Source organism: Mustela nigripes, chromosome 5, assembly GCF_022355385.1.
Source record: "Mustela nigripes isolate SB6536 chromosome 5, MUSNIG.SB6536, whole genome shotgun sequence".
NCBI lineage: Eukaryota > Metazoa > Chordata > Mammalia > Carnivora > Mustelidae > Mustela > Mustela nigripes.
The window spans coordinates 80,859,501-80,884,745 of NC_081561.1; the positions used below are offsets into that span (position 1 = coordinate 80,859,501).

Here is a 25,245-nt window from a genome sequence, read left to right on the forward strand (position 1 = left end):
TCATGTGAGAAGTCAGCATCTTGATCCCTTAGATGTCTGACCTTGTTTTTAAGCTGCAAGGTTATTTTGATGGCATATTTATGAATATAAAAGTTTTAACAGCCCTATGCTAATGAATTTATGAAAAATAAGTATTTCCAATGCAAATTGTAATGCACTATTTGAAATTCTTCTTTTTTAAAGACTTTATTTATTGGGGCGCCTGGGTAGCTCAGTGGGTTAAGCCTCTGCCTTCAGCTCAGGTCATGATTCCAGGGTCCTGGGATCGAGCCCCACGTCGGGCTCTCAGCTGTGTCACAGAGGGAGAGAGATCACAAGTAGGCAGAGAGGCAGGCAGAGAGAGAGGAGGAAAGCAGGTTCCCCACTGAGCAGAGAGCCTGATGTGGGACTCAATCCCAGGACCCTGAGATCATGACCTGAGCCAAAGACAGGCTTAACCAACCCACTGACCCACCCAGGCGCCCCTGCACTGCTTGAACTGCTTGATGAGTTTTCTATATATTGTAGTTAAAACAATCTTAATTTTCCATTTTGTTTTGAGATATAATCTGTATATATTGAAAGGGTCACATTTATGTTTACAGTATAATAAGATTTGGAAATCCAGAAACCCATATAACCCAGAGATAAAGGAATATTTTCCAAGATAAGGAATATTTTCAAGATAAGGAATATTTTCATCACCCAGAAAGATGCGTCATGTACTAATATCTGTCACCATAGATTCCTGTTCTAGAATTTCATATAAATGGAATCATTCCATATGTTCCCTTGTGTTGTTTTTCTTAATCCAGTGATTTTGAGACTCATAAATGTTACTGTGTGTGTGTGTACCATATCTCTCACAGGGGCTTTTGCACAGCGTACTTTTTTTTCTGATTAACACATTGGTCCCATTCTCTTTTCATACTATTTCTATTCGTTCTTTAGGGCCAAGTTCATGTGTCTGTTCTTAACCTTACAAAGATCAAATCTGAAATCCCCTATGTAGTTGAGTAGCGTTGTGTAATCAAATCTAACCCTTAACCACTCCTGTTTACTTCTCAATTTCATCCCCTAGGTTAGGGCTGTAATCCCTTCATGCCTTTATTTTCTATACCTAGTATAATGTCTGACTCAAATATTTGTTAAATGAATTACTCTACAGTAAATGTGTATTCTGGGAAACCATATAGACCTGTCCTCCAGACTCTCCTCAGTTTCTCTTACAATGTGGAATTAGATGGCCAGGGTGATATTTTTATAGCTTTACTCAGCACCTTGAAAAACATAGAAATTATTTTTCTTATTAATAGTTTGTATTAGGGGCTTCCAGGTAGCTCAGTCAGTTGAGTGTCAGACTCTTGATTTCAGTTCAGGTCACAATCTCATGGGTAGTGGGTGAGCCCCACATCAGGCTCTATGCTCAGCAGGAAGTCTGAGTTTCTCTCTCTCTCTCTTTCCCTCTGCCCCTCCCTCTATTCACACACTCTTTCAATCTTTCTCTAAAATAAATAAATCTTTAAAGAAATAGTTTATATTAGCATTCAGAATTTTCTCCATAATAATATTGGATATTTGTCAGAATTTTTAAGGACAATTCCAATCAAGTTTCTTGGAAAAGTGTGTTTTTGTTTACAAATTTGTTTTTAATTTAAACAATTTTAAATTAACTTAAAATATAATGTTTTATTTGTTTCAGGGGGACAGGTCCGTAACACCCAGCACTCTCACCAATGTCCATCACCCAACCACCCAATCCCCCCTGTATAAAAATTTAAAAATTCACATCTAAAGTGAAATATGAGCCTCACATTATCAGTTGCATGCAGTGTATTTGGAATTTAAAACAAATGTTGGTGTTTATAGCTTCTATTCCTAATAGCTCCAAAGTGGAAATTACCTAAATGTCCAGCAACAGTAGGATGACTAAGTTGTGGTTTATTCATTCACTGGAATACAAGACAGGCATGAGAATGAATGATCTACAGCTCCACGTAACAGTATGAATTAATCTCAAACATAATGTTCAGTAAAAAAAAGCCAGTCATGCTGGCATCCATGCATGTACAGGACACATCCTGTATCCTGGCATGTAAATATAAGTCTATTTGTTTGAGGTCAAGGTTCTGCTCACCCTTGGTGGGGGTGTGGTTTACAGAAGCTGTTAAGTGGGAAGGAGCCCGAGGAGAGGATTCTAGGGTGCTGGTATTCTGTTTCTTGATTTGGGTGATAAAGTTCACAGTGGAGTTCAGTTAGGAAATTAGGAAACATTTATCAAACTATACATCTGTGAAATGTGTGTGTGGGTGTGTCTGTATATAAATTATATACAAGTAAAATTTTAAAAGTGAAAAAAAAATTAAATGAAGAAAAGACAACCTCTGGCTATATCCTAAGAGCTAACCTTCCATCACTTTAGCTTAAATATGGATATTAAAAAAAAGATTGTAATGCTTTTGATGTTAATACTAATCTAGTGGGATATTAGATAGAGAATCAAAAGCGTAGCACTTTAAAATAATAACCTCATAAGCTGTAGAGTTCCTAAATTTCATATCATACTTATATCTGAAATACAATAGAATTAGAACCTCAACAGATTTTGAATTTGAGCCTTGAATTCAGTAGTCATAACTCTTGACTCTTAGCAAACTCAAGTCCGTGTAAGGTCTGAGGTTAACAGCCCCATCTCTGGGCATGTTTTATTAATGTTCTGCTCGCATGATATTGACCTCTGTTGAAAAATTGCAATTAATAAGCTCCATGTATACTTATCACTGTAAAATACCAAATGTATTTGAGGTAACGCAATGATACTAATGTTCTGTGGTAGTGATTCCTAAGTATTAGTTGAGTGGGTCAGGACAGCATTAATTAGAGTTCAAGTAACTGCTTAGGGTTCAATAGATGCTAAAGACTGAAGCTAAGGGATTACTGACCTGCTGTCATTACTAGCAGCTAATTAGAGGTTCCTTACACACTGGAAGAACTGATGCTTAAGGGAGATAACAATTTTTATTTCTAAATTGTTTTTAAAGATTTATTTGAGAGAGAGTGTGAGAGCACGAAATGAGAGTGGGGGTCAGAGGGAGAAGCAAACTTTTCCGTTGAGCAGGGGATCCCCATGTGGGGCTTAATCCTGGGACTCTGGGGGATCTCAGCTGAAGGCAGCCACTTAACCAACTGAGCCATGTGGGTGCCCCAAGAGATAACAATTTTTAAAAAGAAAAAAAAAATAACCCAGGATTGTTTTCTTACCGTACTTTCTAAGCATTTTCTAATTTAGAGAATTGTAAGTAGTACAGCAAAGTGTCTTTATTTTTTTTTACAATCAAAATAATAGACTAATATTTTGTTTTCCATTTTCAGATTTGAACTACCACCAGTTATTTTGTTTTCCATGGATGGATTTAGAGCTGAATATTTGCAGACATGGCACACCCTCATACCTAATATCAATAAACTGAGTAAGTCTTCCACAACCATAGGCACACAAGGGTAAGGACAATAGTTAGCCAATTTGTAGATAGGTACCTTCCTTCCTTGACCTTCCTTATTAGTCACTTGGCTTCTCCCAGCTCCTCTGAAGATCCTGAGGAATTTACCACTCACAGTAACAATTTTCATACTTCTAGGCTCCTCCTTTTTTTGTAACCCATTCACCTTTTTGTTTATTGTGATTTGTTTTGTATTTGAATGTAAGTTCCATCCTATGGAAATCTGTTCACATACACTGTCTCGCAAGCGGTGTTTGTCAGACTTGGGTCCTGGGTCTTAGCAACGTGACCAGCAAGGACAGGATCCTGAAGGAGCCTGAGTGCAGAACAGAGCCAGCACGTACCAGTGTTCCAGAAGGCAAAAGGTCCAGTATTTATGTCTGATTTCAGAAGTAAACTGCCTGGAAACTGGCTCCACTGCTTATTAGCTGTGAGAGCATGGGCAAGCTTATCTCACCTACTGGTGCCCATTCTCTTGAGTTGTAAAATGGCCACTTCCTACCTGTTGGGACTACTGTGAGAACATAAATGTAGTACACACTGAATGTCTTTAAGGTACTATTATGATTATTGGTCTTATTGTCATCTTAAGCAGGATGTTACACTTCTATTCAGGTAAGTTGGTCCTCATATGATGTTATAAGGTTATTAATAAAGAGAAATCAAGTACCTAAGGACACAGAGCTAAGAAGAATCAGTTAGGGCCAGAGGGCTGACTCCTGGGTCTATAGGCTTCCCTACCCATTCTTTCTTTTGTCCCCCTTCTGCCAGGCCCTCTTTTGCTTCCAAGAATCTCAAAGTTTATCACAATTTTACTGGTGTCTCTTTTTGTTTTTCTACAAATTATTAAAAATAACTATTTGAGCCTGAGTAAGTCCATTCCCTTGTCTGGGTCTCAGTATCCTCACTTGTAAAATGAGAGGGTTAGTGCTAACGATTTCTACTGTTTATTCCAGCTCTGAAACCCCATTTTGGACTGCTTCCCCCTCTAACACAAGGTGCTTTGTTGATTCAGCTTTTCTCCACTCTCTGAGATAGAGCCTTAGCAAAAACATGGAGAGTTTGGGATTCTGACAGAACTGGTTCCAAATTCAGTGCTTGCCATTGAAACGCTGAGTTCCTTTGGCCCAGAAAGTTAATTAATATTTCCCACACTTTTTATTTCCTTATCTGCATTTTCATTGATGAGCTGGATATCAAATTCTGTATCCAAAGAGAATTTAGCCGAAACCCTTTTGAAGTAGAATTACTTGATTTGCTCATCCCACTCGGAGTTGGAAGTGACACCAGTGAAATATTGGGCCATAGAGAGTGTTCCCTTTTAAGGTTTAATATGTATTTTTTAAGTCACGCAGACAAGATTTTGATCCTTTCAATGTGTAGACATCACTAACTGGGCCTACCAAGGCAAAGTGGGCTGTTAGCTTTCAGGAGGCCTCATTGAGAGTAGATGTGATAAGATTTAGGATTAGTACCTCCTGCCAATGGTAGGCTTGAGGTGAGGTATGTGACAACAGGCACCACTTTGAACCTTCTAGTACTCCATCTCCAGTAACCATCAAGCCCCCTGGGTTGGGTGACAGTGACAGTGGTCATGGAAACTGACATGAGCTAATACCACACAGCACCATGAGTCAGATTTGTGATGGTTAAAAGGACTCAGACTCAACTCCAGTGAGCAGGTAAGGTCATTGTCTTGTTTGTGTGGGTGGGAGCAGGAAAAAAAAGGAATGAGGCCCAAGAACAGGAAACTGTCAAGTAGGAGAGAGGTGATTTGGCTTAAGTCAGGTTTCCTGAAAGTTGGGTGAGAAACTGGGGATAGACTAAGACTAGTAGAACAGGTGTATTTAGCAGGCAACATTTGCTGAGTTTTAAAGATTAGAGTTACCAAGTTACCAAGTTTAAACTTCATGAATGACAGAACAAATTCTCCAGATGCCATTATCTGTATGACCCCTCCTCCTCTTCTTTTTAAATTTATTTTGGTAAAAACACTTAACATGGGACCTAGCCACTTAATAGACTTTTAAATATAGAATGCAATATTGTTATCTATAGGCCCAGTGTTTTATAGCAGATCTCTAGAATTTATTCATCTCATGTAAATGAAATTTTATACCTATTGATAAGCAACTCACCACTTTCTCCTCCCCACAGACCCTAGCAACCACCCTTCTATTCTTTGCTTCTATGAGTTTGAATCTTTTAGATGTCTCATGTAAGTGGAATCATGTATATTTGTCTTTTTTTAATATCCTCAAGGTTCATCTATATGGTTGTATCTTGTAGAATTTCCTTCCCTTTTTTTAAGGCTGAAATGCATTATTATATATTACACTTAAAAATGCAGTTATCTGTCGATGGATATTTGGATTGTTTCTACATCTTGGCTATTGTGAATGCTGTTATGTTGAACATGAGAGTATTAATAGCTCTTCAAGATCTTGATCTCAGTTCTTTTGGATAAACATCTGGAAGTAGGATTGCTGGATCATAGTGTAGTTGTATTTTTAATGATTTGAGAAACCTTCATACTGTTTTCTACAGTGGCTATATTGTTTTGTAGTCTCATCATCAGCATACAGAGGTTGAACTTAACCATTTGCTTACATCATACACAAAGATAAACTCTAAATGGATGAAAGACCTCAATGTGAGACAAGAATCCATCAAAATCCTAGAGAACGTAGGCAGTAGCCTCTTTGACATTGGCCACAGCAACTTCTTTCAAAACGCATCTCCAAAGGCAAAGGAAACAAAGGCAAAAGTGAACTTTTGGGACTTCATCAAAATAAAAAAACTTCTGCACAGCAAAGGAAACAGTCAATAAAACAAACAGGCAACCCACAGAATGGGTGAAGATATTTGCAAATGGCACTACAGACAAGGGGCCTATATCCAAGTTCTATAAAGAACTTCTCGAACTTAACACCCAAAAAACAAATAACAAGTCAAAAAATGGGCAGAAGATATGAACAGACACTTCTCCAAAGAAGACCTGCAAATGTCTAATGGACACATGAAAAAATGTTCATCATCTCTAGCCACCAGGGAATTTCAAATCAAAACTACATTGAGATACTACCTTACACCAGTTAGAAAGGCAAAAATTGACAAGGCAAGAAACAACGAATGTTGGAGAGGATGTGGAGAAAGGGGAACCTTCCTATGCTGTTGGTGGGAATGCCAGTTGGTGAGGCTACTTCGGAAAACAGTGTGGAGATTCCTCAAAAAATTATGAGACTGACTCAGGACCTTCAGATTATGCCTCAAAAAATTAAAAATAGAGCTACCCTATAACCCAGCAATTGCATTTTTGGGGTATTTATCCCAAAGATACAGATGGAGTGAAAAGAAGGGCCATATGCATCCCAGTGTTCATAGCAGCAATGCCCACAATAGCCAAAGTGTGGAAAGATCAGAGGTGCCCTTCAACAAAGGAATGGATAAAGAAGATGTGGTCCATATATTACTCAGCCATCAGAAAGGATGAATACCCAGCTTTTGCATCATCATGCATGGGATTGGAGGAGATTATGCTAAGTGAAATAAGTTAAGCAGAGAAAGTCAATTTTTACATGGTTTCACCTATTTGTGGAACATGAGAAATGGCATGGAGACATTTGGAGAATGAAGGGAAAAATGAAGGGGACAAATCAGAGGGGGACATGAACTATGACAGACTATGAACTCTGGGAAAGAGACTGAGGGTTTTAGAGGGGAGGGGGTTGAAGGATGGGTTAGGGCAATGATAGGTATTAAGGAGGGCATGTTTGCATGGAACGCTGGGTATTATACACAAACAATGAATAATGGAACACTACATCAAAAACTGATGATGTACTCTATGGTGACATAAAAAGTTAAAAATTGCACCTTCTCCATGCCCTTGCCAACATTCGTCTTTTGTGTTTCTGATAATAGCCATCCTAACAGGTGTGCAGTGATAACTCATTGTGGTTTTGATTTGCATTTTCATGATGTTTAGTGACATTTTACCTCTTTTTTAAAAAATATTTTATTTATTTGTCAAAAGAAAAAGAGACAGTGTGCACAAGCAGGGTGAGCGGCAGGCAGAGGGAGAAGCAAGCTCCCTGCTGTGCAAGGAGCCTAATGCGGGACTCATCCAGGAACCTAGGATCATGGCCTGAGATGAAAGCAGATGCTTAACCAACTGAGCCACCTAGGCATCCCTGATCATGTTTTCCTTATGTATTGGTCATTTATAGGTCTTCTTCAGAGAAATGTTTATTCAAATCCTTAGTGCATTTTTAAGTGGGTTATTTTTTTTTTCCTAGAGTTGTAAGTATTCATTATATATTTTAGGAATCAATTCCTTATCAGATACACAATTTGTAAATATTTTCTTCCATTCCATATGTTGTTTCTGTTGATGGTTTCCCCTGTTGCACAAAAGCTTTTTAGTTTGATATAGTCCTGTTAGTCTATTTTTGCTTTTGTTGTTTGTGCTCTTGGTATCATATTCATGAAATCATTACTAAAACAATGTCATGAATCTTTCCTCCTTTTGTTCTAAGACTTTAACAGTTTCAGGCCTTATATTTGAGTCTTTAGCTCATTTTGAGTTAGTTATTGTTTGTGGTATATGAAAGGCTCCAGTATCTTACTGAAAAAGCTTGGTTTTTCATTGTGGAGTGTGATGTTAGCTGTGGGCTTTCCAGAGATGGCCTTTATTATCCCTCTATTTCTAGTTTGTTGAGAGTTTTTATCATGAAAGGGTATCAAATTTTATCAAATGTTTTTTCTGCATCTGTTGAGATATGATCATGTGATTTTTATGCTGTATTATATTAATGTGATATATCACATTAAGATTTTTGCATCTATGTTCCTCAAGCATATTTTCCTGTAGTTTCCTTTCCTTATGGTGTCTTTGTCTGGCTTTGAATCAGGGTAACACCGTCCTCGTAAAATGAGTTTGGGTATTTTTTTTTAATGTTTTGGAAGAGTTTAAGAATGATTGAAATTAATTCTTCTTTAAATGTTTGATGGAATTCAGCAGCGAAGTGTTCTAATCTTAGGCTATTTTCTTTTGAAAGGTGTAGTCTAGCTAAAGGTTTATTAATTTTATCTTTTCAAAGAACCAAGTTTAGTTTTTGAAATTTTTAAAATTATTTTTCTATTCTTTATTTTATTTATGTCTGCTGTAATCTTTATTGTTCATTCCTTCTGCTGACCTTGGGTTCCTTATGTTCTTTTCCTAGTCCCTTGGGGTAGAAAGTAAGGTTGTTTATTTAAAAGTTCTTTTTTAACGTAGGTGTTCATTGCTATACACTTCCATCCTAGTATTGCTTTTGCTACATCTGTCAGCTGTTACCCTACTCATCCATTTAAGTTTTCTGCTCCTTACAGTTTATAGTTACTGGGGGTATGTGTTTATTCCATTTATATTTTCAGATTTTTTTGGCTGGTACATCCTTTTTAAAAAGTTTTTTTAAGGAACAAATTATAAACTTTAAAAAACAATATTAAAATGTATATAATAGGGAAAAATACATATATAATAGAAAAACAACAACCAGCCAACAAACAATAAAACTCTTTCCTGATTTCTAGCTTATCTCTAAAGAAGCGACTATTATTGGTTCATTGTGTGCCCTTCCAGAATTACTCTTTTAGCTTTAATTTAGATTGTTAAGTTCTAGAAGAAACAGTTGAAGATTTTGCTTTCTGTGAGCTGTTCTACAGCAGCTCTGGTTCAAAGTCCAGTGATCCAAATGGTAGTCTGAGTCATGGATAGTCAGCAGGTGTGGCCTATTTGGGACATTCTCAAGAGGGAGGTGTCATGTCCTTCCATTACCAGTAGCTTAGTTTATATTTTATTTTATACTCCGTGCCTTTAGGCATGTAAGGGTTTAATTACGTTACCCATCTTTGAGGGAAATAAAAACAGAAACTGACTTTGTATTTCTGTTTATTTTGTATGTTTTTCCCCTACTTAAATTCTTTTCATTGTGTAATCAATTGGATCTCATTTTATTTTCTTAAACCATATGACTTCCTAACAATAATACACGTACCTTTCTCTGAGGTCGAGATTTATTTGTAGGTAGTATTGACTAAAAAAAGAAGAAAAAGATTATTCTAATCTTTAATTAAACTTAGGAATCAAATTGCAAGGCATACCTCAAACTTAGGTACATCAGAACCACTTGGGATGCTAACCACAAATGTAGATTGATTGATTGATTGAGCTCCCTTTTCTTCACCTTCCTCTTACCCTTCCATTCCTACCAGAGTCCTACTTAGTAGACTTGATACGTAGCCCAAGGAGGTTCTGAAGGAGGTCATCCTGATATGAAATTTCCATATTGGGAACACTGCATATCGGAACAACTCCAAGGCTATTTGAGCAAACATTCATTATTTCCAGCTGCTAAGTTTGTAACTTGCTTTACAGTAATCATTTTTGCTTTATTTTTTCACCTATATAGAATCAATAATGGTGAAGCTTTCTTGTAGAATTTGAGCTGACAGGATTTGGGTATGGGAAATTTTTCGCAAGTCACTGTTGCAGAGGGAACAGCAATGTTGTAATGGTTCTGACCTTCTTCAGCAGGGTCATTGCACATACCAAAAACAACAGAACATTTGAAAGCAATATTGACGCCATGCTTTGTGGAAAACAGATCACAGGAAACTGTAGTGATCCGATGGAAACTGTAGTAAAAATAATGAGTAGTAAAGTTAGCTCATTTGGTAAATGTTACTGCATGACATGGGCTTATGCTCTTGATACAAGTCAAATCCTTCTCAGTTGCCTGGATAGTTGTGTTGACTTTTGTCTTATTGGATATTGTCATTTAAGAACCATTAGCTGAGATGCAAATGTGATCTAGAAATTCTCATCCTAATGATCTGGTTCAGAAGGAGGGGAGCAGGAAAAACAAAGCTGGTGGTAGTATATAATTTAGGGTACGCTTAGCTGAGGGGTCCGCAAGCTGTGGCCCGTGGTCAAAATGTGGCCCACTCTGTTTCTGTGTGGTCTATTAAATGGTAAGAATTGTTTTACATTCTTAAATGGTTGGGGGAAAAAGAACAGAATACTTTGTGACAGGTACAAATTATGTGAAATTCAAATTTCAACATCCATTAATTTTTATTGGAGGACAGCCATGCTCATTTGTTCACATAGTGCCTGTGGATGCTTTTGGGCCTCAACAGACCATATGGATTTGCAAAGCCCAATATATCTATTATCAGGTCTTTACAGAAAAATGTAAACCCTTTGTTTGACTCACTTCTCTACTAAAAACTGACATTCCTTAGGATGGAGGAATTGTAGACATCAGAATTCGACCTCTTTCCATCTTTAATCCACTCTTAGTGGATTAATCCACTCTTAGTTTTTTATTTCTCTGGAAAATTTTATGTTTAAGTTTTTATTTATAAAAATAACCTTCTGAGGAAAAAAATAATTCTACCCCCCACCCCATGGGGAAAGCCTGTTTTTGTTTTTACTGGAGTCTCGGGTGGCACATGATAGTTTATAAAATGGCTTCAGAGGTAGGGGCTAGAGGGTAGGCGAAAAATAACCTGGGAGAGGTAAAATAACCAGGCAGAGGTAAGAGCTGGGTGGTTCCTTCTCAGCCTGATTTAGGGGAGGGAGGTGGTGCTTCTGAACAATATGATGGATCCCTGCCCTCAACCCAGCTGGTAGCTCTGGGGGTTCTTTGAGTTAGAGTCAGTCCAATATGGTGGTGGGGGGGTCCTCATTGTTGATGGGGGCCAAGGTCCCCTCTGCCTCCCACCAAGAAGCCCAGGTTCTCACCTTTGGGGCTGTGGGCTTCCTGGGTCCGGAGAGCTGCTGCCACCACAGCTACTACAAATAGGGTTTTGTGAGCATGGCAGCTTCTTAATCTCTTGTTGTGCTTTGTTGCAGAAACATGTGGAATTCATTCAAAATACATGAGAGCTGTCTATCCAACCAAAACCTTCCCAAATCATTACACGATTGTCACGGTAAGTGCTCGGCCCAGTGGCAAGTCAGATAGCCCATAGACAGGCAACTGGTCACCATAGACCCACTGAGGTAGGAAGTGGCTGATCCCCATGCTACATGTTTCACAAGTTCATGGTTTCATTCAGGCTAGGAGGTAGCGTCTCATTGCAAGGCCAGTCCAGTGCACTGAGGTGTGAAGTATGACTGAATGTCCCAGCAATAGGCTAATTCACCTGTGTGACTAGCTTCTCAGAGATGAGAAATACCATTCTCCTTTTGATCTTTGGATTTGCCTCTATTTATCTGAAGGTCTGCTGGGAAATGTAGGTATGTGTGGGGACAGCCACTTTGATGTAGGAAATTTCTTTTTTTCCTAATCTTTTCATTGTATTTAACTTGACAAAGCCTTCTGTTTCAAATAAATTCATGCTGGCTAGATCTCTTTAGATAAAGCAGGTGAAGCGAGTGAGTTCTCCGGTATGATAAAAAAATAAGTGAAATGATCAAAATGAACTCAAAAGAAAATTATATAACTTTTTATAGATCTAGAACACATCTTAAAGAGTCCTTCACCTCAACCTTTATTACTGAAGGCCAAAGGATATTATGTTTGTATTACTTCCAGACACAAAGATATTTGTGTCTTTATTACTTTATTACTTTTTATTTATTGCTTTGCACTTACACTTTAATTGCTGTGGAACAGTATAATATTTAAATTTTAACTCTTAAGTAATATGTAATTTATTCACATGTTTGTGTGTGTATATACATACACAAACATTTATACACATGTGTGCATATATACATACATATACTTGCAGATTTTCCTAAATACTCAAATTTCATAGCTCACATAACTCCCCCCTGAGGTCTACCAAGGCAACACTCTGTCTTTCATACGGTAACTCTCAGAACAGTAAACTAGTGTTGTTTCCACAGTCTACTGCCTGTTTAGTGTCATAGTTTTTACATGTTTGTGCTTTTTGTTGATTTTTAAATTGCTGCTTAAAATAGCCCTCCAACGTAGTGCTGAAGCACTGTCTGGTGTTCCTAAAAGCAAAATGGCTGTGATGTGCCTCATAGAGAAGATACATGTGTGTTAGATAAGTTTCATTCAGGCCTGAGTTATAGCAAACCAATAACCTAGGGTACATAAGGTATCTTTAAACAAAAACAAGACTATGTATTGGTCAGCAGGCAAAAGTCTTATGACTAGAAGCTTGCAGGAACCTATCCTTAAATTTTCTCTAAGGGTAGTGGTTAGTATTCACTAATTCAGTGTTTGCAGCAACTTTGTAGAACGTAATTACTAGAGACAACAAGGAAATGCAATAAAAACCAAATGAGAGGGGCGCCTGGGTGGCTCAGTGGGTTAAGCCGCTGCCTTCGGCTCAGGTCATGATCTCGGAGTCCTGGGGTCGAGCCCCGCATCGGGCTCTCTGCTCAGCGGGGGGCCTGCTTCCTCCTCTCTCTCTGACTGCCTCTCTGCCTGCTTGTGATCTCTGTCAAATAAATAAATAAAATCTTAAAAAAAAAAAAATGAGATACTACCGTGTGCCTGCCAGGATGGCTAGTATCAAAATGACAAGAAATAACAAATGTCAGCAAGTGTGTGGAGGACAAGGAAACTTCATTCACTCTTGGTAGGAATGTAAATAGGTGCAGTCACTGTGGAAAACGATATGGAGTTTCTGCAAACAATTAAAAATAGAAATACCATATGATCTGGAAAGAAAGAAACAAAGAAAATGAAAGCACTAAAGTGAAAAGACATACACTCCTATGTTTGTTGCAGTATTATTTACAACAATAGCCAAGTTACAGAAGTATTTAAGTGTCTGTTGCAAATGGCAAGGTTTCTTTTTTTGGTGGGTGAGTAATATTGCACTGTGTACGGTATATGGGGACTATTACTCATCTATAAAAAATAATGATATTTTGCCATTTGTGACAACGTGGATAAACCTACAGGGTATTATGCCAAGTGAAATAAGTCAGACAGAGAAAGGCAAATACGCTATGATTTTACTTATACGGGGAGTCTAAAAACCAAAACAAATGAACAACTAACAAGCAAAAGCCAAAATAACAGAAACAAGATCAGAAATAACAGAGTACAGGGGTGCCTGGGTAGCTCAGTTGGTTGGACGACTGCCTTCGGCTCAGGTCATGATCCTGGAGTCCTAGGATCGAGTCCCGCATCGGGCTCCCAGCATCATGGGGAGTCTGCTTCTCCCTCTGACCTTCTCATCGCTCATGTTCTCTCTCACTGTCTCTCTCTCAAATAAATAAATAAAAATATTTAAAAAAAAAAAAGAAATAACAGAGTACAAAGTGGTGGTTGCCAGAAGGGAGGGAGTTGGGGGGATTAATAAAATAAATGAGGGGGATTTAGAGATACAAGCTTCCAGTTATAAGTCACAGGGATGAAGAATAAGCATGAGGAGTATAGTGAACAATAAGATCATAATGTACGGTGACAGACGGCAACTACAGTTACCATGGTAGACATAGTGTAATGTATAGAATTGTCAGATCACTATGTTGTACACCTGGATAGAATTGTCAAGTCACTATGTTCTACACCCGAAACTGCTATTACATAGTAGGTCAACTATGTTTCAATAAAAAAAGGATTGAATGTACCTATGGACACATACATAAATGTACATATATTATATATAAACACACATATAACATGTATATATAAAGGGTTATACATAAGTGCTAATAACTTACTGTATATATGTATTCTGTGTTCTGAAGGAATATCTCTAAATTAATCTACCTAAAAGTGGTTATGAATGCATGAGCTATCATAGGCATTCAGTGAAATGTATAGAATAAAGAAATATGTGTGATCGTATTGTAAGAATTACTGGATTGATTGATGGGTGGAAAGGAAGATGGTTAGAGACTAGGCAGGGTCCGTTCTAAAGAGCTGGTAACACATTTAACCCCCTTACCCAAGATACTTGATACTTAAAAGCTTCCAACTAGTACATTTCTGGCTATTTTTGCCAATATAACCAGTGGCTGATCATTATTATAATGCAGGAAACTTTCATATACAGTAATTAATCACATAACAGTTGTATTAACATCATCAGCACAAGCTATCTGCCTAATGTCATTCATTTTCTGCTCTAGACTATGGTAGAGCCAGAATAGCTACACATGTGTATAAATACTTATACTTACACCTACACCTACACTAACACCAATACCTATGTATGTACATACACACACACACAAACACACATATATATATTTGGTATTTGGGTTCAGACCCAGAGGTTTTATTTTGAAAGGTATACGACATCTTTCCAAGACCTGAGTTATAGATCTTACGCTATTTCAATTTAACTGTGATTTATTGGCACATCATTTTATTCTAAATCGTTTTTGAAATGATCATTTTAGGGATTATATCCAGAATCCCATGGCATCATCGACAATAACATGTATGATGTAAACCTCAACTTGAATTTTTCACTTTCATCAAAGGAGAAAAATAATCCCGCTTGGTGGCAAGGACAACCAGTATGTAGCATTCTACATGTGACTCCAAAATAATCTCCATTCTTCAGTGTGACAGTGGATCACACTTCCCTCTCCACTTTTGCATTATCTTTCTAATTTCTAAGGGTGGTGGGAAGGTGTTTCACCACTTATAATTGAAATCTTCTAAATATGTATGATTGCTCACCTAACTTGCCTTCTTTTGAAACTTGGGAATCCAAGATTCATTGAATCATGAAGATTCTACATATCAATGTAGAAACTTCTCTAAGGATTTTCTGTTAATGCCCCCGCCCCGATTCTGTTTTATGATCTTTAAAAGGGAAGGAGGAACTGTACAATTTCACCAATTTGGGGGAAAAAAAAGATCTTTCTTACTGCCTTAATATGTTTTTGATTTTTGAGGTAGATCCCTGGGTAATTAAATTTTGCAACTGTCAATACTGTTTAATTTAAAAAAAAAATGGCACCATTCCTACCAGTTCTACACTAATTATTCTCTTCACTTACCTTAAATTTTTTCTTCTTATAGATCTGGCTGACAGCAATGTATCAAGGTTTAAAAGCTGGTAGCTTCTTTTGGCCTGGATCAGACGTGGCTGTCAATGGGTCCTTTCCTTCCATATATAAGATATACAACAGGTAGTGAAGTGTTTGCAGAGATGATCCACCTACGCAGCCATAATTAGGACATTTTTGGTCTTAAACTTGATAGTAATTCTATTTTTCCAGTTGTTTGGGTCAAAAATCTTGAAGTCATCATTGATTCCTCTCTCTTACAACCCTCATCTGGTCTGTCAGTAAATGCTTGGGGCTATAATTCAAAATATATGCAGTCTGAGAACTTTCTATTATTTCCAGCATTACTGCTGTGGTTGGAGCTACCATTGTCTTTTTGCCTATATTACTGCACTTGCCTCTTTGCACATTTCCCTGCTTCTATTTTTGTCTCCTATCATCTACTCTTAATCCACCAACCAGCATGGTAACTTAAAAAAAACATGTCCACTTAGGACACTTCTTTGCACCAAAAACTTCCATGGCCGCCTGTCCCATTCACAGTAGAAACCTGCAGCGCCCTATTGGTATGACCCTAACCAACCCCCTGTGTCTCAGACTTCCTCTCCCACTACCGGGTTCTGACCTCCTGGGTGGGCCTTGACACACCTGGCTTGCTCTACTTAGGACCTTTGTGCTGATTGTTCCCTCTGCCTGAGATAATTCACTCCATGTATCTGTACAGCCTGTTCCCTCACTGCTTTCAGGCTGTTGCACAAAAATTACTTTCCCAGTATTGTCTTGGTCTGATCAAACAAAGATTTCAAACTCCAAACCATCCCCACCCTAGTTTTGTAGTGCCCTTACTGTGCTATAGTGTTTTCTTTTCTACATAACACTTGTCACCTTGTGATACACTATATAATTTATTTGTGTATCAGATCTATTTTTGTCTTCACTAGAATGTTTGTCTTCACTAGAATGTCATCTCTAGAAAGGAAAGCATCTTTGGTTTACCCACTAATAAATTTTGTTGAAATTGAACTAATAGTGTGTGACAGTAGATGCTCAATGTAACATAAATGTATAAATGAATGAAGTAAATAAAAATAAATCAGATGAATGGATAATAATTAATGGTCTTTTTAGTTGGAAAACTGCAGGAGGGAAGGATAAGAAGGAAAGAGGAAAGAGAATAATATACATTTAATTTATATTGAGACAAATATATCTCTATATAATTATTGAAAACAGGCATCCCTTTGAGTAATACTGAGTCCCCTTCAGTATTTTGAACACAAAATGGATATCTAAAAATATCAACCTGTCTTCCTGAGTAGGAATATAATGGAATTATTCCTAATTTGATTAATTTTTGAAAATTATTTTTTCCTCTTCAGAAGTATCCCATATGAAGAAAGGATCTTTACCTTGTTAAAATGGCTGGACCTGCCCAAAGCTAAAAGGTATTATCTAGTATCAGAGTACTGTCCTATTGAGATATTCATGGGTATAATATGAAATTATTTCTTTACTGCAAATGACCATTTCTGAAAGAAACTTGGATTTCTTTTTTTTTTTTTTAAGAAATTTTTAAGAATTATTTGCTCTTGAGAATGTGATGGGCATTATGGGGCAATAGAGATAGAGTCAGTAACAGAGAGTGGAGGCAAGTATCACAGAACCAGATACAGCCTGGAGGCAGAATGGAGAGCAGATAGGAACCTTTGTTATGAGGACAGACTCAGGGAGCCGGAGGTGCCAGAGCAAGACCCCAGCAAAGGCTTGGAGTCAGCACCCTGCAAGAAGCAACAAGTCAGCAGAAACCAGACATTTAAAGAAAGAAGGAGAATGTTAGAACAAAGAGTGGGCTGAAAGTCAGAGGGTGGGAAATATAAAGGCTTGGGCACAGTGAGAGAGGACTCAGCAGCAAGAGCAAGGCAGATTTTCCTAAACGAGTCAGAGCCCCACTCATACCCATGAAGGTCTCACTGACTTCCTGGTAGAAGAACTTCGTGCTGGGGCCAAGCGGAACCACTGGGCTTGGACCAAGAGAGAGGCCAGAGGAAAAGAAGGAAATTGCCACCAAGTTCTAAACGTATACACTTCCCAAATCCAACCTGCAAGTTTATTCCAAGCTGATAATGGCTTTCTTCATTTCCCTTTTACCCCTAGGCCTGATTTTTATACCATCTATGTGGAAGAGCCTGATTCTGAAGGACATAACAGTGGGCCAGTCAGTGGCAAAGTAAGTGTGTTTGACTGAACAAAATGTAAAATGATCTAGCCCTAACCCACAACGTAAAATATTCTTGAATTCCCACTAAATAAAATGTATTTGATACAAACATTAAGAAATTAAAATAGTGAGCAGTCTAAAAGATTGTCTACCTTGTTAAACCATAACAAAATTAAAAAGTCTAGGAAAAAAGATACTGCTTTATTTGCTACATTACATCGTGATTCATTTGATAGGCATTTGCTGGGGACTTAGATGCTGCACTGTTACTTCATACAGTGGAAGCAGCAAGGCTAGTTCCACATGGTAATGCCAGTTCCACATGGTAATGCCACTCATTCCAAGCTAAGTCACCTACAAGTCCATGGTGGACTACCCAGCTGTCTCGTCATGCCCTTTTTTCCATTCATAAGATCCTTATAATCGGACTTAATATGCTAGTGCCTCAGGCAGAGTTCTTCCTCTCCTCCTGGGCCTGTATTATTGAAGTTGACTTTTTTTTTTTAAAGGTTTTTATTTTATTTGAGAGAGAGAGAGCATGAGAGTGAGGAGGGTCAGAGGGAGAAGCAGACTCCCTGCAGGGAGTTCAATGTGGAACTCAATGCAGGACTCAATCCTGGGACTCCAGGATCATGACCTTAGCTGAAGGCAGTTGCTTAACCAACGGAGCCACCCAGGAGCCCTGAAGTCGATGTTTAAATTCTAGTTTTGTCATTATCTAAGCCATTATGCTACATTTTTACTACAGGAATGTAAGCCTTAAGTATTACTTAAAAAAAAAAAAATAGAGTCATCTGTCCTCCGAAATCCACTGAAGACTCTGTTGTCCTGGACATAATGTAAAGCTGTGGAGGCCTCCATGAGTATGGCATTTTCCTGCTTCACAGAAACTTAATGTAACAATTGTCCTCTTTTGGAATACAAGCATGTTTATTCTGGTACCCTGACTTTGTGGTTTATCAGAAATGTCCTTCTTACTTTTTCCCATTAAACCAAAATGATTCCTTATACAAGGTCCAGCTCAAGTCCTGCCATTTTAAACCTTTTCATCCTTTGCATTCCAACACTGCTTTTGACTATATCCCAGAATTTTTTTTTAAGATTTTTATTTATTTGAGAGAGAGAGATCACAAGTAGGCAGAGAGGCAGGCAAAGAGAGAGAGGGGGAAGCAGGCTCCCCGCTGAGCAGAGAGCCTGATGCGGGGCTTGATCCCAGGGCCCTGGGATCATGACCTGAGCTGAAGGCAGAGGCTTAACCCACTGAGCCTCCCAGGTGCCCTATATCCCAGAATTTAACATATAATCATGCTATTTTAAGAGTGAGTGGCATAGTATCTATCTGAAGTATATTCAGCACTTCTTTTCTATTTTAATTCCTTTTTTTTTTTTTTTTTTGAGAGAGAGCAAGAAAGCAAGCAAGTGCATATGAACTGGGGAAGGGAGGGGGAGAGTAAGAGGGACAGAGAATCTCAAGCAGATCCCCCAAATGAGCTTGGAACCTGACGCAGGGCTTGATCTCATGACCCTGAGATCATGACCAGAGCCAGACTCAAGAGTTAAACGCTCAACCAAATGAACCACCCAGGTGCCCCTCTATTTTAATTCTTACCCATATTTGATATAATTATTTGAGAGGGGAAACTATAATCTGCATTTGCCTGACCCCTGCTGCTGACTTAATATCAAGTACCATATCTTTTTCTTCTAGTCAATGCTCTAGTTTGGTCCCCAAATAAACTTTAAGTATAATTTTGAAAGGTACTGCAAAGGAAAAGATCAAGGTGCCCTGACAGATTATTGAGGAGGTCCTAACCTAGTCTGTGGTGGAGTGGGGACTGGGGCTGCTTAGAAAGTTCTCTGAATAATAAAAAGGAGAAAAGTTCACAAATGACTTGGTTGAGGGAGTCGCTGATTATAGTCGAGGAATGCACAGAATGAACAAATGAACAGACAGGCAAATGGACCGGTGGTTAGAGGAATGGACTGCATGATATAATAGTTAATAATCATAGCAGTTAATTCTTCCTGTGTGCACCTCTGTGCCAGGCACTGCTGGGATCCCTGTGTGCGCATTATCTCTCACCAGTGTCTAGAGTGCAGTGGCCTAGAGGCGAGGGCTAAGGGGAAATCTAGAGAAGGCTGCAGGGCACCAAATCATGCACATCCCTGTTGGCCATAGAATGTGTAATGGAAGCACCAAGGCAAGTGACATAATCAGATGTGTGTGTATTTAAAGATCAGTTTTACTGTATGAGAGGAATGGGTTAGAGGGAACGGGGAAGGTGAGGGGAGCCAAGTTAGATTTTACAACTTTCCCGGAAAGAGAGCATTGTGTCTAGGATTAGGGTAGAGGCAACCATCACGGAAGGTAGGAGATCGTTTGAAGTAGATTTGGGAATAGATTTGGCATGGCTTGCTAGGAGTTGGGTGATGGGGTGGTGGATCAAGGACAATTGTCAGATTTCTATCATGAGCTGCTATAGGTGTTTCTATTTACACCAATGAGGTGACTAAAGGGGGTTAGTTCTGGAGGAGAAGAGAAGATCATGGTGTGCTTAAGCTGCTTGTAATGTCCAAAGGTAGATGCCCAGCAGGCAACTGAACATGGATTAAAGCTCAGAGGAGATAAAGATTGAGCAGCTTGGCAGCATGTAGATGGTTCATGAAAGTGAAGAGTGAAAACAAAAGAAGGATGAAGACCACACCTCATTTAAAAGTTAGAAGAGGCAAAGTGGATGGAGAAACTGGATACCTTCATGGCTTTATTATTGTTACTGGTATTTTTAATCACATACTTTAATTCAGAGTTAAGACATAACTTGAAATCAAAAAGTCTGTTTTAGTTTGCTCTCTTACGTTGTTGAAAGTTTAGTAAGTTCTAGATGTTTAGCTCATCAAAACCGTCTTGCTCTTGCTCCACTATTTCTTTAAAGTCTACTTTGAACAGTTTCTGGTGGACCTAATGTTGTACAAGACATTCTTAGGGGTGAAGAAAATGAGGCCATTACCCAGAAACCATGTGGAAGGGGCAAATAAAAGAAATAATGAGTTAATGTATAAGGAGTTTTTATTTTAAGAAACCTTAGAAATGTGATAGCTTAAATGGCATTTAAATGGGAAGCTGATGGTGGCCTGGTATAAGTGAAGAGGGCTTTATGAACTGGGGTTGTAGTAGATGGTAAGAGAGACATTTAAAGTCTGGTGAGACCAGCAACTTCTTGATACCAAATTTGTTCCAAGGATTCTCTAGTATGGAAGTTGAATTAGGTGCAGAATGTCCTGACTGGTCCTGGGTAGCTTTAAGTAATGGTCTAATACTTGAACAAGTTTCAGCTGTTAATTCATTATTGAAAAACAAAGTATTACATCTTAGACAGAATGAAAAGTTGAAAAAGAAAAATTAAATTTGGAAAAGAAACCTGAAATTAAGTACAAATCAAGTTAAATTTTTGATAATGCTCATGAACAGGACAGAATGATTCTAGAATGCTAAGGGCCTCCACTTTTTGGGGAAGCACGTGGAGGCAGAATACACAGGAAGGGTGTTGTACCTATTGAAAAGCCAATGATGTTAAGGCTGTATAGAACTTCCTACTAGCATTCTCCTCTGCAACCTTGAATTTCATTTTATAATAAGGAACTTCTGGATCCAGAAAACAGTTGTTTATTGAGAGTCTAACCATTTAGCTCCTTGTTTTGGAACTGATTCTGCTATTTCCAATGTATCCACTCCGAAAGTGAATGATCACGATCCCGTGGTGAAGAAGCAAGGTTTTCTAATCTGAACTTGGTTTTCCCAAAGTTTCAAACATTTCTGTTCCTATTTATTATCTTCCCATCCTAAAAACTGTTCACTTATTGCCTGTTACAGAGATTTCTTGTTTCTCTCCTTTGTCCGGGCTAGAGTACGGGACTAGCATCTAGACACTTAACATTTAGTAGAATGTGCCATCTGTTGAGTGGATACTTTATGACAGACTCTGTGCTTGGGAAACGTGATGAGTTAGATCGCAGGGTCTCTTCCCTGCAGGAGCTCACACTTTCCTGGGGAGGCAGGCACATGCACAGATGTTTCAATCTGTGGAAAGTCCAATGGCAGCAGATGCCAGGAGGCTGGGAGATGACTGTTAGTACAATTGGGAGGAGTGAGTAGAATGACCACAAAAGGAGGCATAATTATGCCCTAACAGGTGGGAATTGTGACTCATGGTCACAAACCAGAATGCAAGGTCACCTTAAGAATGGGAATCAGGATGGGCATCTGGATGGCTCAGTGGGTTAGGCATTTGCCTTTGGCTTAGGTCGTGATCTGGGGGTCCTGGGATCCAGTCTCCTAGCTAGCTCCCAGCTCAGCAGGGAGTCTACTTGTAACCCCTCTCCCTCTGTGTCTCTTCCCACCAAGTAAATAAATAAAAACTTAAAGAAAAGAAGAGAAAGAAAAGAACGGGAATCAGGAAAGCAACTCAAGAGTTGATGGATTTAGCAGTAGATCGAACCGGTTTGAAAAGTCCCTTATTAACTGTGGGACCATGAACATGTTACTTAACTTCTTTAAACCTCAAGTTTCCTGGTCTTTCCTCCTGGAAATTCCAGATGGTGGAAATAGCTCCATCCATGCATATTACCATATTACCATACCATATTACCATGACAATTTCATGAGTTAATATACTAAAGCTCTTGACAGTAATTGGCTTGTAAAAGTCTTAAAAAAGAAAAAAAAAGCTGTCATTTTATAATAGTACTATAAGAGATTACACATTTTTCCCAATCCCTTGCTATTACATTTTCCTAGTCACGGAAAAAATAATTATGTCAGTTACTGACATAACATAATGTTATGTCAGTTAAAATGTATTCACTTAAACCTTGTCAGTCCAATGCACTAGGGTGATGAAGTGGAGAAAAATTTTAAAAACACAAAAGAATGTAACCAATAAAATAGACATGAACTCCAGTTCACTGTTCAGAGATAACCACTATTAATACTATCTTGATAGATTTCCTTTTCGTTTTCTGTGCAACGATGTTTACTGAGAAATGTTAAATATATTTAAAAAATGAGGGGCACTTGAATGGCTCAGTCAGGTAAGTATCTGTCTCAGGCTCAGGTCATGATCTCAGGGTTCTAGGATGGAGCTCCACAAAGGGCTCCCTGCTTAGGTATAAATTTCCATTTGTAATTTCAGTGTTTATGAGGACAAATGCCCAGAGTTAGCTGTTAGTTTATAGGATATGTGTCTTTTTTACTCTCTGGTTAGGCATTGTCACGTGATTCCCCCAGCACCCATGAAGACTTCTACAGAGGTGTCCATGGACAACCCCTCCCCAACACTGGGCATGATCATGAAAGCCTTTACAGCTGAGTAATGTTGTGGAGGTTGAACGTTTCTCTTAGATATTTATTGGCCAATAGTCTATTTTCCTTTGTTGAAACATGGTTTAATTTTTTTTTAATTTGCTTATAGAAATTTAGGGAATCCATGTGGTAGCATGGATGCTAGGCTCTGATGTCCTACTTCAAAACCCAGAAATTTCAGAGAAGGACATTTATTCAATTTTTATTCCCTTAAATAGTGATTTCATTAATTAATGTTGAATTCATGAAGAAAAATTTTTTTTTTTAAGATTTTATTTATTTATTTGACAGAGAGAGATCACAAGTAGGCAGAGAGGCAGGCAGAGAGAGGGGGGGAAGCAGGCTCCCCGCTGAGCAGAGAGCCCGATGCGGGACTTGATTCCAGGACCTTGAGATCACGACCTGAGCTGAAGGCAGAGGCTTAACCACACTGAGCCACCCAAGCGCCCACATGAAGAAAATCTTAACTCTTTTTTTTCCCCCCTCAGATAATTCAAGCCTTACAGTTGGTAGATAAAGCTTTTGGTATGTTGATGGAAGGCTTAAAACAGCGGAACTTACACAACTGTGTCAATATAATCCTTTTGGCTGACCATGGTACACTTTCTTTTCTTTTTCTTTTATACTTTTCTTTTAAAATTATATTTTATCATTGATTATGTCTTACCATTTCAAGGAACATGTGAAAAGGATAGTGATATTTTAGAGTTTACTTCCAGACTTAAAACATTTTGAATGAGCAAGCAACAAGTTTTGTGGTAGGCTGTGAGGAATAGAAGACTAAAATTAAAATTTCTAGTTTATGCTTACATTAATTCTGAAAATCCATCCATATACTTACTTTTCTGTAAAAAGTAAGGGATATGGCTGGGTTATTGTTCAATCAAATATTTTTTGAGTGCCAATTCAGTGTCAAGTACTTTACTAGATAAGGTGTATTTGGAGGTACATAAAGCAGAAATGGGATGATTTTCCTTAGGTTAGTCAAGCTTAGCTCCAAAGGCTGTGAAGAAATGAGGCATGGAGGAGAGGAGGAAAAGGATTTTATGTGTACAGAACTTTTGTTCATATTTTATGACGTCAAGGTAACGAGAAACAGTAATTTATTTAAAAAATTTCTAAAATGTTTTCTTAACACATTGTCCTACTGTTTTAAAATGAAAGTGAACCATTTTAATGTCCATTTTGTTTAAAAAAATTAAAAAAAAAATTTAAAGTGCATGCTGCTTATATAAATTTAAATAATGTATTTAAATAAATTTCTCCAGAGGATTTTCTTCTTTGAAGTTAGTTGATTCATGTTGAACAAATGATCTGTTCATAATTCTTGTTTATTCTTCTCTTATAAACGTGACCCTTCTCCTCCACTGCCAGGGTTTTCAAGGTCTGCCATTTAGAGTGAAATCATAGGGTCAGTTGTATAGGTGCTCAGTGAAACTTGTTTTGAGATCTGTAACATGGAATATCTCTGATTTGAAATGGTGAAAGACAACAGATTGTTACCATCTGTTACTATCTATCTATCTATACTCAGTGGTATACATACTTTTTTTAAAATTCAGGAATGGATCAGACTTACTGTGACAAAATGGAATATATGACTAATTATTTTCCTCGAATAAACTTCTACATGTACGAAGGGCCTGCCCCTCGTATCAGGGCTCGTAATATACCTCATGACTTTTACAGTTGTAAGTATGAAGATGCCATGTGAAACAAAAGGTAAAATTGAATGTGAATAGCCATACCTTATGATTCTGAGGATGTAGAGATTGCCAGGCCCTTCTTCTGACTTCTTGGGAAGACCATACAGAAGCAAAGGAGAAATCCCCTTCCTTGTTTAAATATAGTCAGTCTGTAAAGTCTATGGTAATATTTAATATCCTCAAATTAAAACATATTCTACTTAATTTTGTTAATATTAATAAAGTATTAATGAAAACAAAATGTTAATAATAAAAATATTAATATATTCTACTTGTTAGGTTAAATATGTTCTACTTATAGCCATATAAGCAGATATTTATAATAAATAATATGTAATGAAATACAGTCTACTTACATTAATAATCCTAGTTATATTAATTAAAAATCAATTAATTAAAATAGTAATATTAATAAACTTAATATATTTTACATAATTGTTAGTTTAAAATGTATACTATTTGTAGGTTAAAATATA

General features: G+C 37.8%; 1 protein-coding gene across 1 annotated transcript in view; it reads left to right on the plus strand.

Moving 5' to 3' along the window:
• Nucleotides 1-25,245, plus strand: part of ENPP3 (ectonucleotide pyrophosphatase/phosphodiesterase 3) — a 77,856-nt gene that overhangs the window by 15,206 nt on the left and 37,405 nt on the right. Inside the window, exons 6-13 of the mRNA XM_059400739.1 lie at nucleotides 3,352-3,449; nucleotides 11,383-11,462; nucleotides 14,869-14,988; nucleotides 15,500-15,609; nucleotides 16,866-16,931; nucleotides 17,641-17,713; nucleotides 23,552-23,660; nucleotides 24,626-24,754. Coding sequence (XP_059256722.1) covers nucleotides 3,352-3,449; nucleotides 11,383-11,462; nucleotides 14,869-14,988; nucleotides 15,500-15,609; nucleotides 16,866-16,931; nucleotides 17,641-17,713; nucleotides 23,552-23,660; nucleotides 24,626-24,754 — 785 coding nt within the window. The remainder of the gene's footprint in view (nucleotides 1-3,351; nucleotides 3,450-11,382; nucleotides 11,463-14,868; nucleotides 14,989-15,499; nucleotides 15,610-16,865; nucleotides 16,932-17,640; nucleotides 17,714-23,551; nucleotides 23,661-24,625; nucleotides 24,755-25,245) is intronic.